Source organism: Archocentrus centrarchus, chromosome 15 (assembly GCF_007364275.1).
Source record: "Archocentrus centrarchus isolate MPI-CPG fArcCen1 chromosome 15, fArcCen1, whole genome shotgun sequence".
NCBI lineage: Eukaryota > Metazoa > Chordata > Actinopteri > Cichliformes > Cichlidae > Archocentrus > Archocentrus centrarchus.
The window spans coordinates 25,500,984-25,515,770 of NC_044360.1; the positions used below are offsets into that span (position 1 = coordinate 25,500,984).

The following is a 14,787-nucleotide window of genomic DNA, read 5'->3' on the forward strand; positions in this document are numbered from 1 at the left end:
GCCACTGGAGCAGAAGGCAGGGGCCAGGACTCTGAGGGCCAAGCCTGTCTGGACATGTTCATTCGGGGCCGGCGGAGGAGCTCGGCAGCGTTGCGCCGAGACGGCCTTGTCCAGATGGCTGCTGTGTGATTTAGCAGAAACGGGAAGCAGCTGTGGCCAGCACTGAGCCCCCCTACGCTTGACTAGGACCCAGCAGGGGAGGGAGGGTATTTGCATGAGAGGGATAATCTAGCCAACCAAATCTGGCCCTGCCAGAATCCCAAATCTCACTTCCCCTTTCAGCCTTGGACAGAAATACTCCTTCAAGAAGCAGACTTAACCAGAGTAGTGGCTTTAACACGTTCCAACAAGAAGTTAAAACTTGCTGTTTTTCGCACTCCACAGGACTGTGGCTTATTAATGGGAGACCATAATAGAACAGAATTTACTGCAAACCTTGCAAATGTGATCGCTGCTTTTAACAGGGTTTCTCAACATGACTGCCTCTTCTGGCATTTCTTCACATGGATTTCACATCTCAGGAATACAGTTTGATCATTGTAAAGATATTTATATAAGTGTGTGTTTGTATGCTTTGCAGAAAAAAAACTCAGCAGCAGAAAGTAAGTCAGTATATTTAATCAGAAGCTGCAGTTAGGTGCAGGTTTGAAATACTTAAACTTTGACTATTTCTAATGAGGCTACTTTTGTACGTACAGTACACGCTATTGCATTGATAACTACTGTATTTTTTTACTCCTATACATTTATGTGAGAGCTACAGCTACCTTTCAGAATGAGAAATTTAGACAGAATACATTTTATATAGAATTATTACAATATCAGCAAGGCTGCAAACTGGACAATATACAAAAACAAAAAAGCAGAATAGACCATTGATGATGTTTACAGGTGCAAAGTCACAGACACACATGTGGCTTATTAGTGCTAAGTGACAGACTAATAAAATACTAAATGAACTGGTTTTTATTTAATGCTTTTTTGCTCTACACAACATGCCTCATTCACCCATGCACTTTGTTCCACACCTGTGCTTCCTATTTAACTTTCACACTCCAAGGGAGCCACTGGAGAGCAACTTGGGGTCCAGTATCTTGCCCAAGGATACTTTGGCACACAAACTGGAGCAGCCAGGAAGCAAACCACTGACCTTCTGATTAGCAACTAACCCGCTCTACTACCTGAGCCACAGACACCCAGCCTGTTGGCACTTGGTTTTCCCAAGCAGTCTCCCATCTAGGCCCAACCCTGCTTAGCTTCCAAGTTTGGACGAGATCGGGCGCGTTCATGGGGGTATGGCTGTGATAACATACTAGTAAAATACTAATTCCACTCCCCAAAACTGAAGCGCAAACTTCTTGGATGGTCTGTAATATTAGATCCATTAAAATGCTCTAAAAGGCCACTGCACAGGCACAGTGAAGAGGTCCAGTTTAATGACTCAAAGTCGTGGCCGAAGCTGAGCAGACCCAGATCGGCTCTTGTTGCATGCTGCAATACACCTCATTTATCCAGGTGAATGAGTCATAAAACATTCACCCTGCTAAGAGCTGGTACGAGGGGGAAAACTATCCACAGAGGCTGTAAATATGTTTTTTAATACTGTGAAGTTGGACATTATAACATGGGGTCAGTGGGGGTTGACTCCCTTTCAGAGCCAGCCTCAAGTGGCCATTAGAGGAACTGCAGGGTTTTGGTTTTTTTTGTCACTTTTTCACAATTTTTCGGTTCCAGAGACCGCCCCTTGGTAAAACAAACACTCCAATTTCATGGTTGGTGGCACAGAATATTTTTCTTTAAATAAAGCATTGGTGACATAGAATTGCATGGTGTACTCTTTCCTATTAGACAATTTGAAGGCAGTATGAAATTAGTGGCCCCTGCTGCAAACAACCCAAACAGTAGCTGCACAATATGAATACACCGCTGAAAGAAATGTTGACTAAAACAGTGCATGCTTTCATAAGATCTCTAAATAAATATAGAAATAATAAAGAAATAACTTTACCTATAATACCTTCACACTACAAATAACGGTTTCAAATACTGTACCTTCAGCTGCATCTTTTATTGTTACATTTATACTTTTACTTGAGTACAACTGTCTACATGTAAACTCAGGGAACAATGCAACAGGCAGCATCAGGCACATATTTATTTCTACCTCAGTTTTAATCAGTATTAAAATAAGGAGCTCTAAAAATGACTCTGTAAAATGACCTCATTTCTTTCCCAGTAAATGTTCTGTGTTTGTTCGTGACCGTGCTGCCCCAGATGTGACCACTGCTGCAAAGCCGCAGTCAAATTGAGCTACAAGCTTACAACATATGGCACGATTTTCAGTCCACACTCAGCGGACTCTACGGATCCCGTCAGCACCAGAGGAATTCTGCACATCTGTCCCGGTCCACCTGTGGGGAGTCCCCCCCGTTCGGCGAAGCCCACCCGTGGGGGGTGTGTATGTGTGCGCGACTACTTTCACTGCTGGCTAATTCAACAAAGTTTCTATATGGTGGCCAACGACACAAGTGTGAAATATTTATCAGGGACCTGACAAAAAGATGAAAAATAAATGAAAGGCCTTTTTCATGGTCTTCCAGATTCTCAGATTTCTTGATGAAATTTACATGAGATTTTGTTTCATGTGTGCACAATCTATAATGGCCTCCTTCAGTGGCAGTGTGTGTGTGTGTGTGTGTGTGAGAGACCATCGAGGCATTTAACTTGGATAAACACGTTAAAAATCTCTGTTAATCAGAGCCAGCGCTTCACTGACACTTAAACCAGTCACAAACTCCATGGATCAATACTAAAAAAATAAAGGCCCTACATCTAATAAAAGGGATGTATTGCAGTAACACCACTGTCTTAATCATTAACAGGAAGACAGGCAAAGTTGTTTTTTTTAACACAAGACCCAGGATACTCTTCGTGTTGCCCAACTTCCGCGGATATGATTAGCACATCCAGCCTCAGGAACATTTCAGGACAGTGTGACTTCAGGCAAACTGTGTTCTGCGGTGCTGAAACAAACGTGATCACACTGCCCTCTGCGGATCAGACGGGAAGGAAGAGCGAGAGCGGATATGTCACCACAGTCTGGAGATAAACTCTTATTGCTTAGTGTCACTTCTGAGACAAAAACTATATGTGAGTGACAAAGAAATTTATTTGGAACAAGTACAATTTTGGCCATGCAGTTAACTAAAAGGAACCAAACAAATAACAAGGATTAAGTCTTGACACTGGGTGTACAAAACAGGGAGAAATTACTCCATCATGAATGTTTATCCTTGATGTATTTCAAAGGGGGCGTGAAGAATTAGATGGGATTTATATGGAAATCAAAACATGCTGCCTACCACCTAATCACAAAGCAACAGGAGCGTAAGTATCAGAACAAAATCAGCCTGACCGGCACAAATGCCTAAATATCACTGAAGAGATGAGTGCAACCTGCTGGGAACACTGTGCAGGAATGCGTTACCTCAATTTCTAAAATGCGTGTTTTAGAAATTGAAGTAACGCATTCCTCCCTAAAAGGCTTGAACTTAACAAGTAGTGATAAACAACAGGTTGCTCGTACAGAGAATAACACACTGGACTTACACTCATAAAAGAGGCACCCGCTCAATACAACACAATCCAACACAAACCTCTAGAGATGCACTGACAGTCAGATGCTAAGCTGATACAGATGCTTAAAATAATTTAACTGATAGCCAATACAGATGTTCTTTTCTTTTCTCTTATTTTGTTTTCACTGTCACTTATGGCCCCGTTTTTCGTAGGGAAACAAAAATAACTGTTTATTGATTCTCGGGTCTTCATCACACCATCTTTGAACATTTAGCCACAGCAAAACTGAGCTGACATCTCAGATAGGTAAAACAATCCTACAAATGAGTGCATTAAGAGAACCGGCTTATATTTTAAGCTTTTTGATGAGACTGTGTGCTTCTCTGTTTTTACTTGGGTCCTCCCACTCTGCGCGGTTTGTGTGGAACAAAGCAAGTACTTAAGATATTTCCATTTTCCATTTCTTTCAACACCCAGAACCTGAACAGAGGCAGAGAACAGTTTAACGCCCACATCCAAATGTCTTATTCCACTCTTCATACAGCTCCAAGTCCTTTGATGAGACACTGGGACGTACGGTCTTCAGGGCTTCATGGAAGTCACTGTAGAGGATTGGTCGCACCTGATCTGCGGTGATGGTGGCGATGTCACTGAGCTGAATGCTGCGTATGGGCCCCAGGGCTGCCTCCCGGCACAGCTGAGTCATATCAGCTCCGGAGAAGCCCTCTGTGGCCGTCACCACGCTCTCCAGCTCGTGCTCTCCCAGCTGGTTCTTCTCCTGAGCCATGAGGTTTGTCACTATCTGCCGTCGGGCGGCTGCTTCGGGCAGGGGGATGTATAACCGCTTCGCCAGGCGTCGCCGGGCGGCCTCGTCGATCTCCTGGGGCCGGTTGGTGGCGCCCACCACCAGGATGCGGTCCTCAGCTGCCGTAGCCGCTCCATCCAGCTGAACCAGAAACTCAGTTTTGATCCTGCGTGATGAGTCGTGCTCCCCGTCTGTCCGCTGGGAGAGCAGAGAGTCTATTTCATCAATGAAAATGACAGCAGGCTGGTGGCAGCGGGCAATGGCAAACAGTGCTCGCACCATTTTTTCTCCTTCGCCCACCCACTTGGATGTGAGTGATGAAGCACTGATGCTAAAGAAGGTGGCACCTGATTGACAAGCAATACATTTTCCTATCAGAGTTTTTCCAGTTCCCGGCGGTCCAAACAGCAGGATGCCTTTGGGGGGGCCACGGAGTCCAGTAAAGATGTCAGGTCGCAGCATGGGCCAAACCACAATCTCCTTTATGGTAGTCTTGGCAAACTCCAGACCTGCTATGTCATCCCAGGCCACAGGGGGCCCATGGTCCATGATCTCACTCATGATCAACTCAATTATCTTTGGCTCAAAGTTTTTCAGACGCTCATCCTGGATTTGAGGTTCCTGATTTGAATTACGGCTCACTACACTTTCCTCCTCTTCCTGTCGTGGAATGGGAGACACAAATTTAGAAAATGCACCTCGAGGCCTGTTGGCACCCAGAGATTTCTTCATAGTTGCTGCCATCCCGGAGGGCTGAGCTCTCTGATGCTGATGGGAGTGCTTTCGCTGCTGGTCAACGATGAACTGCTCGCGAGCTGTTTTGAAGGCGCCACCAGCACGCGGGTCAGATGACCCTTGACTACTGTTTTGCTCCCTGGCAACATCACCTCCATCTGTGTTGTAAAAATGTTTCCGCTTAGATGTGTTAGAGGGAAAGAAGGAGGACTGACAATGCTGTGTGACCCCTGCAGGGCCGGGGTTTGCATGTGGGAGAGCTGAATGAGGACGACTAAACACAGACTGTGACTGAGCTGGAGGTCGGGGAAATGAGTTTGGATTGGCTGAGATCCCATCGTGACCACTGGGCCTCCCCACTGAAACATTAGTAGGTTTGCTGGCAGCATTTTTAACCTCTGATTTAAGCGGTGGTGGTTGTACAGTTTTAAAGGGAGCAGTCAGGGAGTTACCTTTACCCTCTTGTCCCACAGTTATGTTAACATCAGCTGGTGCCACCAGAAGGCTTTCACCTCCCGTCCTCATCTGAATCATTTTCTGCACGCTGGGCAACTCCAGCACGCTCTCCTTGGTGAGAGATGACTCCCATTTGTCGCTGTAGTTCCTCTGACTGCGGGCCAGATGGAGTGCGCTCTCTGCATAGTTGTTAAGCCCTGTGCGGGGGTCATCGGAGTCCAGCACTGCGGCGTAGCGCTCCGAGCAGGTCCTGAGCAGGCTGGCCATGCCGGCCTGAGAGATCTGGGAGCTTGCCCATGCATACTGAATGGAGAGGATGTGGGCCCGGTAGGCATCGGCCGTCTGTTCAGGTGTGCAGCTGCCAGATGAAATGTCAAAGGACCTCCTCTGCCATTCGTCCAGGTGTGCGCCACTCATGCCTGGCCTGCTCCAGCCTGGTGAAGGAGAGGGGGCAAAAGTTATTAAAAATACATGACCTCAGTAAAAGCCAAGGCACAAATCACCCCAAACCCATACACAGAAAAAGTTACCCCTTTTATTATTACATCCGTCAATAACACTGATTTTTTTTTTTTTTTTAAAAAAGCATGATTTGGGTCCAGCTTTAAAAATGGTGGCCCAACTGAACAGCCTCCATTTAAGTCCTCCCTTCCTTCCTCCGATGTCTTAGATACTGTCCCAGCTGATAAAGGGTCATTTTCTCAAGCCTAATAAAACTCCTTCTGCTTCCCTGGGTGTTGCGTCTAACGACGAACAGTAAATGACTAACAAACAAGGCTAAAAGCCATCTAAACCTCTAAGAACAGCAGTACAGACAAGTTATCCACCTCCGTGGACCAGACTTAACTGATGATACGTCGCAACCCACAACAAACAGTACCGATAAAAGGGACGTCACTTACTATCAGTGATATCTTGTCAAAACGTTAAATCTACTCCTAACAACTTTTATAATGCACTTTGACTTGCTGTTTACAGTAGCGGCTGTTCCCGCCTCTAGTTTGTTCTCCCTCCCAAAAGTATAACTTCCTGTGTCGCTCCAATTCGTTCTCATAAAGCCTGCATGTGACCGTGGCGTCGCTTTTCACCAAATACAGGAAACCAGAGGAAATAAGCAAGACTTTTAGTTTTTTTTTTTTTTTTTTTTTTAATAGCTAAAACGTTGATTAATGATGAAGAGACCGGAAATAATAAAGAAAAAACGTGACCCAAATAAGTTTTTTTAAATACTGGAACGAGACCCATAAGTTGTCACAAGTAGGGAGTGCTCCATTTATCCTCCAGTTCAGCCCAGTTCCGGCTACAAGCGCCGGTATACCTCATTATCAAATTTCACGTAAAGTCTAAGGTCTGCTAAATTTTGTGAGGTCTACGACGCCATCTCGTGGCCGCAACACACATAATACAGTGCCACTGTGACGCGTTTCATTCTGGGAAATGTAGTACTTTTGTTGCTAAAATTCATGAAGACTTTGAATTAAAACAAAATAACGTTTAAAAAAGTAAACATTTATACATATTTAACTTAGACTGTGTTAAATTGCTTTAATAATGCGAAAAAAACGATTAAATGCCCATTATCCTTAGATATCAGTCTATGCGTAAACTACACTAACCACCACGGTAGCGCTGGTTGTTTATGCTGTCGACAGTGGATGGCAGCGTTTGCTGCGGAGCTTCAGAGAATAAAGAGCACGCCGGCGGTGGCAAAATAGTCCGTTTTCGTGATATTGTGCAGCAAACTATTCACTTAGTTAATGTTTCCGCTGCTCATGACTTCTGCCTTTGCCGTTGAGGGCGAATACCGGAAGTGTCTCATAGATAACAGTTATCGCAGACCGTTAGCTATAACGTTAGCTAATCCGGAGACGGGATGTAAATTAATCCAGACGGGACCAGCCCCAGGAGCCGGTATCAGCAGGCAGTCACACCCTTGTCTGGAGCTACTCAAAGAACCCTGCGCCGACTAATATGAAACTGCTTCACATATCACGGTGTTTTATATAAATACACGTTAGCCACGGACTGCTGAAATTGATCTTCTGAGCGCCAGTTTGAGTTAACTGAGAAGTGTGGAGGGGATATGACTGACTCATCATCATGGCATGGACAGAGGAGATAACCCCGATCAGTCTGTCTGCTGCAGTGCCAACCCGACAGCCGCACAACTAGCCAGACAGCTAAGTTACTTACACACTAATCCGTTTTTATTACACACTCCCCCTTGTAGCGGCATTATGAACGGCCCTCTGTACACCTTTGTTTCCCGTGACGACAACAGCACTGTTTATGCTGAAGTTTCCAAAATCCTACTATCAACTGGACAATGGAAGAGGCTGAAAAGGGACAATCCCAGATTCAACCTGATGCTCGGTGAACGAAACAGATTACCCTTTGGGCGTTTAGGTAAGTGATTTTTCTTTCTTATTTCTTAGGAAGTGTTGTGGGCTGTTTCTTGGTGTTAACCCTCTCGGGATGAGAAAGCAGCTGAGGGTGTGCAGGGCTGCATCCTGTCTCAGTGCACTGAATCGACTTTAAAGGATCTTTACTGTGACCTCTACAGGCCATGAACCTGGACTGGTGCAGTTGGTGAATTACTACAGAGGGGCAGACAAGCTTTGCAGAAAGGCATCCCTGGTCAAGTGTGTACAAATCTTTGATTCATGCCATCATTAATGACACTAACACTGCAGTTTATTATATGACCACTTTATTTCTGACCTCTAGGCTAATAAAGACCAGCCCAGAGCTGTCTGACTCCAATAACTGGTTTCCAGAATCCTACATCATCTACCCCACTAACCTCAACACACCTGTTGCTCCTGCTACAAATGGGATCAGTCATCTGAAGAACAATCCTAAGACAGATGAGCGGGAAGTTTTCTTGGCCTCCTATCATGCTAAAAAAGAAAGTGGAGAGGGTACAGTGTGGATAGCCAAGTCCTCTGCTGGAGCTAAAGGTGACATATATTTTAAGTATTTCTTTGGTTAAAAACGAGACACTAGTTTGAAGCTTAACTTATGTGTGTGCATGTTTGTTTGTTTTTTTTTTTTAAATTGCAATAGGTGCTGGTATTTTGATATCCCACGATGCTAATGAGTTGCTGGAGTATATTGACAATCAGGGACAGGTTCATGTTATTCAGAAGTACCTGGAGAAACCTCTGCTTCTGGAGCCAGGACATCGGAAGTTTGACATCAGGCAGGTCTTTTTTGCCAGCCATAAACCTGCAGAGAAAGCGTTGCTGTGTCCTGACTCTGTAACTTAGTTTTATGTTTTGCTATTGCTAGGAGCTGGGTGCTAGTGGATCATCAGTATAACATCTACTTATACCGTGAGGGCGTGCTGCGGACCTCCTCGGAGCCCTACAACAGCTCAGACCTCCAGGACATGACCAGCCACCTGACCAACCACTGCATCCAGAAGGAGCATTCCCAGAACTACGGACGATATGAGGAGGGGAACGAGATGTTCTTTGACGAGTTCAGGGTCTACCTGCTGAACACTCACGGTGTCACTCTGGAGACCGCCATATTACCTCAGATAAAGCAGATCATAAAGTAGGCTCCTTATCTGGTGTTTTTATTATTACACTAAAAGGCATAATGGTTATTTTTTAATTATAAATCAGTGTCACAGCTCAGTGTCACACATGAAATTTCTTAGACATCACTTGGCTGAGCTATATACTAAAACACAAATGTCCAGCTCAGTCAGATTGTGCTTTTAACAGTCTTTAAACTGCCAGCTCCCTAATACAAAGTCTGTGTGATGCCTGATTGAGCCCATGTGAGAGTAATTGTCCAGAAAATTCACAGTGAGAGGTTGGGCGTCATGTGTCCTGCTTCCTTAATGCTCTACTCAGAGAGCTCTCTTGTCTAAACCACTCAGAGTAATTCTAGCTGAGAACATGTCTGATATGGACTGTCTCCTCATATTGTTCCATTAATATCACCATCTGGTTTCACAGGAGCTGTCTAACATGCATCGAGCCCGCAATCAGCACCAAGCACCTGTCCTACCAGAGCTTCCAGCTTTTTGGATTCGATTTCATGGTGGACGCGAACTTCAAAGTGTGGCTCATTGAAATCAACGGCGCTCCAGCCTGTGCACAGTCAGTACCATTCAGTGTCCTTTACCACCTTTTTTTTTTTTCTTTTCATACATTTCTGTTTAACATTTGAAATGTTTACTCCGTTCCTCCTGCAGGAAACTATATCCAGAATTATGTCAAGGCATTGTGGACGTGGCCATTTCCAGTGTCTTCACCCTAAGCAGCGGCGGTGACTCCTCTTCTGCCTTCTCTTCTCCCTACTCCTCCTCCCCATCTTCATCCTCATTGTTCACTACCAACTCCTGTTCCTCTCCCAAGCTGAGGGCGCCTCTTCACGTGGGCCCTTTCACCCGCCTATAAGCACATGCACAAATACCCCCTCACCCCTGTTTTTTCTGTGCTAGAAGCTTCTTCCATCCCCCATCCTGCTGCCGAGCCGTTCGTTCATACTTTTGCACATGTTGGCCCGAGGGAGACTTTCTCTTCAGGGACTTCTGAACTGCAGGAATGATCCGCACTGTCCTGATTATGCATATTATGAATGCGAGGATGGCAATGAACTGGTCAGTAAACGTCCTCGTTTCCTTGTTTCTGAACGATGAAAGACTTCCCCGAGCAGATTGATGGAGTTGTGATAGATGCAGAGACGCTCCAACTGAGACTGTAGTGCCTTACATTTCCAACCACTCTCCCTTAAAAAGACTGCCAGTTAGCTTGCTCTGTTACAGTGAGTTGTACTTGTTCTTTAAGCTTTTGCACTGTTGCTCAATAAAAACACAACGGTCCATAAGAACTAGCATTAAACAGACATTTGACATCTTAGTGAACTTATGGAAGTTTGAGTGCTAATTCTCATCAGACACTTCTTGTTTTTTTTTAGTCACTTTTTATAGTTTACTTGCAATCAAGTTTGATTGACAGATGTTAGAAATGATCAAGAAGCTCCAGAGACTGATGAGGTTAAACTCTACTTTATTATGCTAACACAATGTGTCTGATGAGCTAAACATTCAAGATGTCAAGGTTGGCCTTGAAATAGAGCATTCCTCTCGACTTGACCATGTGGACATTACATAATATTTGCATTCAGGGCAGCTGGGTGGCACAAGTAAGCAGGGAGACTGTGCTTCAGCTGTAAACCCAGGAGTGAGTCTGCTAGAAGAGAAAAGGGAAAACTCCCTCTGTAATAATTCTTTAGGAAAGTCTTTCAGACACTGTGTTTTATGTGATTTGAAGAGAGCATGTTTGTGTGAAAGCATGTAGCATACACCCCAGCCCCAGCTCTGTTTGCTGTAAAGAACCATCTGTATTTTATTTCTGATGTATGACAAGCTAGACTGTCATTGTAAAGTGTCGTGTGGGTTTTGTTATTGAGCTGTTGAAATGAACGTAGACTAGATTGTACAGAGTGTCTTGCTGATTATTTAAAACATTCAACAACCCCATGAAATGAAACTTTGATGAGATATTACGAAGCTGATGAAATGCTTCTTCCCCTGGTGTTGGAAAACATGCCGTGGCGAGTGTGTCATTACCAAAGAAAAGTCCGTGACGGTAATGATGTCACAGTACTCTCAGTGGTTAATTTCATAAGAACTTGGTCTTGTTTTGCTTTATGGGGTCCTTAAATATTTGACTTTTTATTTGAACTAAATCTCTTTGTGAGTAGACGAGATCTTAGAGGTGTTCCTGTCCCGAGATGACGTGTCTAATCTAGTTTGTGTTGCTGCTTGTTAGAAAATGATAGATTGTTCGTTTCTCTTTTATTAGGCTGAAATTGTTGACAAGTTGCACGTTAGTTGTGTTTCTAGGGGCTCATTTGTTTCCCTGTTTTTAATTACAGTGTTTGTGTTTACAAGAAGACTCTAAAGAATGAAGGGTGTGAAAGTGGCTGAAGGTTAGAAAGATGGAATAGCTGGAGGGCGGGCGATGCTGACGGTGGGATGAAGATGGATTAATTTCAGTCATCGAGAACATGAAGGAGCCCCGCTGCGGTTAAAAGGATGTTTGAACGTTTTAAAGATGTTAGCAGGAGGAGTGAATTAGCAAACTATCAGTATTGTTTTTAAATATGTAGGGACATTTCCATCAAAGGGAAGGGTGCCTTAGAGGGAATTATACATTGTTTGTTTTTTTTTGTTTTTTTTAAATGCATTTAAATGCACCTTCATTTCTTTGTACTAGGGTAAAACCTCAGTGATGTCATTTCCTCTTACTTAGAGTTTCTTTGCACATATGACTCATTTTCTCCTGTTTTCCTCATGTGTTTTTATATTTCTATTTCCTCATCTTTACCAAAGATAATCCTGCTGCATTTTCAGTGTTTCACCTTTTTTGTAGTAAACAGACCGAGAAGTTATCATCACAGTGCTCTGCTGACGTAATTTGAAAGCGAGTATCATGATCAGAGGAGTGTGTGCTGTGTTTTATTTTGTTTTTGTTTTTGGGTGTGATGATTTATCTGAAATCTTGCATGAACATTTGTCTTTATGAGAAACAATATTATTAGAATAAAACGTGTTACCGTCATCAAGCTTCTGTCATGCAAACACTTCTGCACTTCCAAATGCTGGACTGCATTTCTAATATACATTTCTGACTGAAGAAGACGAGGGGAAGCAGAGTCTTGTGAATGCAGTTTGCAGATGAGATACACCGAGTGTTCAGTAATAACTGAGACCTTTGGTGGGTGGATGATGAAACAATCTGACACTAATAAAAGTTCAGTTTTTGTTTCTAAATTTTGCGGCTCTGCTCTGAGGTTGGTCATTTACGAATGTGTTTTGACTTGTCTTTGAATGCCTCACAGATCAGTTTAAAAGTATTGTTGTGTGTAATCCATTTGTTCTGTGTAGCTGCTTTTATAATGGGAAAAGTCCATGTGTGCATGTAAACATGCAGACAAAACCACACACACATGTTTATGCTGTATTTTTATTTATTACTACTTCTTTTCTCGGGTTTCTCTTCTGAAATTTGTCTTCTCACGTGGACCTGATCTGACCTACTTTGCCCTCACGAGGTGGAGCTACGACATCCTAAACAGGGGAATTTAACTGGCTTTGCATGATTATTATGACCATTTTAAACTTTATTTAAACAGGAAATTAAACTTTGAAGATTAAAACTACCCACTGAGGTATTTGCATGATCATGTGATCTCAGATGCTACACAACCATAAACACATATTTGGGGCTACTTTTAGTAAAAACTTACAACTTAGCTTAGACAATATATATTTTTTTTTTTAAAGGTTGATCAAGCATATTCCAGTATTGTGTCATTGGTGAAAGCCTTTCTACAAAGGATAAACCTGTTTATGCTTCATTATAGCTTCTGTAGCAAATTTGTGCTCGATCCATTTAGGAACATCCTTCAGCATTACCTTTTTGAGACTGACTTCCAGCTCAGCGGCAGAAAGACGGAGGACAGCAGAGGTGAGAAGGCATAAATGTCTCTGCTTTGGACCCAGCATAAAACGTGTGTTAACCTTGGGAGGTTAAACTGCAGGTAAAAAGCAAAGATTGCAGTTATGGTCAGAAGGTTACATCCACTCGTGATGGGCATGAATGTCATGGTCATTTGGAGCTTTTCATGATTTCTTTGAACCTATTGAAAATTTGTGCAAGGTGCTTAAAAGCCGGGTCCATGGCAGGAAGCCAACTAATTTAAATGAACTCCACCAATTCTGCCAAGAAGAGTGGTCAAATATCCAAACAGAATTATGCCAGAAGCTTGATGAATGGTACAGTGTATCAAGTAGAAAGTAGAGACTGGATCATCCCATGATCGGGACATCAGCCAGTGAATACAGGGTGATGCATGCACAGAGAACCAGAGCCTGGGACAGCACTCAGAAAAAGAGCAGAAATTGCTCATTTTGTGTGTTCTTCATGCACCGTCGAGCTTCAGACTCACAGATGGGTCAGCATATTACTCACATTTGAACTGAAGGAGGGAAAGGGTGCGCTCCTCCTTTAGTGCAGTATAAAAAGATGACTGACAAGCAGGCCATCACACTTACCATGCTCCATCACCTGCCACATGTGAAGTCTTCAGAGAGGGGCGTGGATGTGCAGCACGCATGTCTGGACTGTGTGCGTAAAAATAAAAGATGAACACCATCAGAATCATAACGACAGCACGCACCATACATTACACACACTCCATGTAGGCTTCGTGTTCCAACTCCAAAAAGTGCACTGAACAAAAGGCTCCTGAATCACTGATGGATTACTCGTTTACATTTGGGAGCGTTAAAAATATTATCACGTCAAAAATTAAAGAGTGACCTTTCACCTTTATTATAGAAATGTTATTGCTTAAGGAATCAGCAGTAACACTAGTGACAGCTTTAATTGTGAGGTACTGTATATGACTCATAAGATGCTTTTCAGCAGTTTCAGTGAGAAAAAACTTTCCGTGAATACAGTAAACCTACAGGTTGTTTTCAGTAACTGAATGAGCGTGAGAGGGAGAAAACAAAGTCAGCACCAAGACACTTTTCTTTAGTGTTCAAAGAAACACGCTCACAGTGACCCTCTTCTCAGTTACTATTGTCACCACTGTGAGGTCACGGTTACCGACTGCTGTCTGCAGCACCGACCCTCTGCGGTATCATACTCTGTCTGTGAGTTATCAAACTGTCAGTGAACTATCTCAGTGCTAGGATAGCGCCCGCTCCCTGATGACGTCACTTTGTAACAGCTCAAAGCCTGTATCAGTGAATGGCCGTTTCGCCGGGTGCGGTGGCGCGCGCCTGTAATCCAAGCTACTGGGAGGCTGAGGCTGGCGGATCGTTTGAGCTCAGGAGCTCTGAGCTGCAGCGGACTATGCCGATCGGGTGTCCGCACTAAGTTCGGCATCGATATGGTGCTCCTGGGGGAGCTCGGGACCACCAGGTCGCCTAACGAGGGGTGCACCGGCCCAGGTCGGAAACGGAGCAGGTCAAAGCCCCCGTGCCGCTCAGTAGTGGGATCGCGCCTGTAAATAGACGCTGTAGTGCAGCCTGAGTAATACAGCGGGACCCAGTCTTTTTTTACTCTTTGTGCTCTTCAGCAAAATACGGAGACAGCACAAACACTCAAACATCACGTTTTTAGCTGCTATAACAGCGTCAACACTGCTTCAAACCAGCAATGACTAACACGCCAAAC

The 14,787-nt window shown here is 43.9% G+C and overlaps 2 protein-coding genes across 4 annotated transcripts; one reads left to right on the plus strand and one right to left on the minus strand.

The window, feature by feature from the left end:
- Positions 1 to 3,151: 3,151 nt before the first annotated feature.
- On the minus strand, positions 3,152 to 13,697 carry fignl1 (fidgetin-like 1). Of its 3 annotated transcripts, none has more exons than XM_030747841.1 (2): positions 13,656 to 13,697; positions 3,152 to 6,009 (listed from the first exon to the last, which is right to left on the minus strand). In XM_030747841.1, the coding sequence occupies exons 1-2, from the start codon at positions 13,675 to 13,677 to the stop codon at positions 4,082 to 4,084; spliced, it is 1,950 nt and encodes a 649-aa protein (XP_030603701.1). In that variant the 5' UTR covers positions 13,678 to 13,697; the 3' UTR covers positions 3,152 to 4,081. The 3 variants fall into 3 exon arrangements, with proteins under 3 accessions (XP_030603701.1, XP_030603703.1, XP_030603702.1); XM_030747843.1 differs by lacking the exon at positions 13,656 to 13,697 and adding an exon at positions 7,192 to 7,319; XM_030747842.1 differs by lacking the exon at positions 13,656 to 13,697 and adding an exon at positions 6,478 to 6,618.
- ttl (tubulin tyrosine ligase) lies at positions 7,594 to 12,163 on the plus strand. The gene is made up of 7 exons (XM_030747844.1): positions 7,594 to 7,981; positions 8,139 to 8,217; positions 8,303 to 8,535; positions 8,642 to 8,777; positions 8,867 to 9,136; positions 9,547 to 9,690; positions 9,786 to 12,163. The coding sequence occupies exons 1-7, from the start codon at positions 7,681 to 7,683 to the stop codon at positions 9,988 to 9,990; spliced, it is 1,368 nt and encodes a 455-aa protein (XP_030603704.1). The 5' UTR covers positions 7,594 to 7,680; the 3' UTR covers positions 9,991 to 12,163.
- Positions 13,698 to 14,787: the final 1,090 nt, after the last annotated feature.

Excerpts from the sequence above, each read along its gene's own strand:
- ttl (XM_030747844.1), top strand. The coding sequence starts at position 7,681 with ATGGACAGAGGAGATAACCCCGATCAGTCTGTCTGCTGCAGTGCCAAC. Across the intron at positions 8,536-8,641 it reads GTCCTCTGCTGGAGCTAAAG|GTGCTGGTATTTTGATATCC; the intron begins GTGACATATATT and ends AAATTGCAATAG. Across the intron at positions 9,137-9,546 it reads CAGATAAAGCAGATCATAAA|GAGCTGTCTAACATGCATCG; the intron begins GTAGGCTCCTTA and ends CTGGTTTCACAG.
- fignl1 (XM_030747841.1), bottom strand. The coding sequence starts at position 13,677 with ATGTGGCAGGTGATGGAGCATG. Across the intron at positions 6,010-13,655 it reads GTGGCAGGTGATGGAGCATG|GCTGGAGCAGGCCAGGCATG; the intron begins GTAAGTGTGATG and ends CTCCTTCACCAG.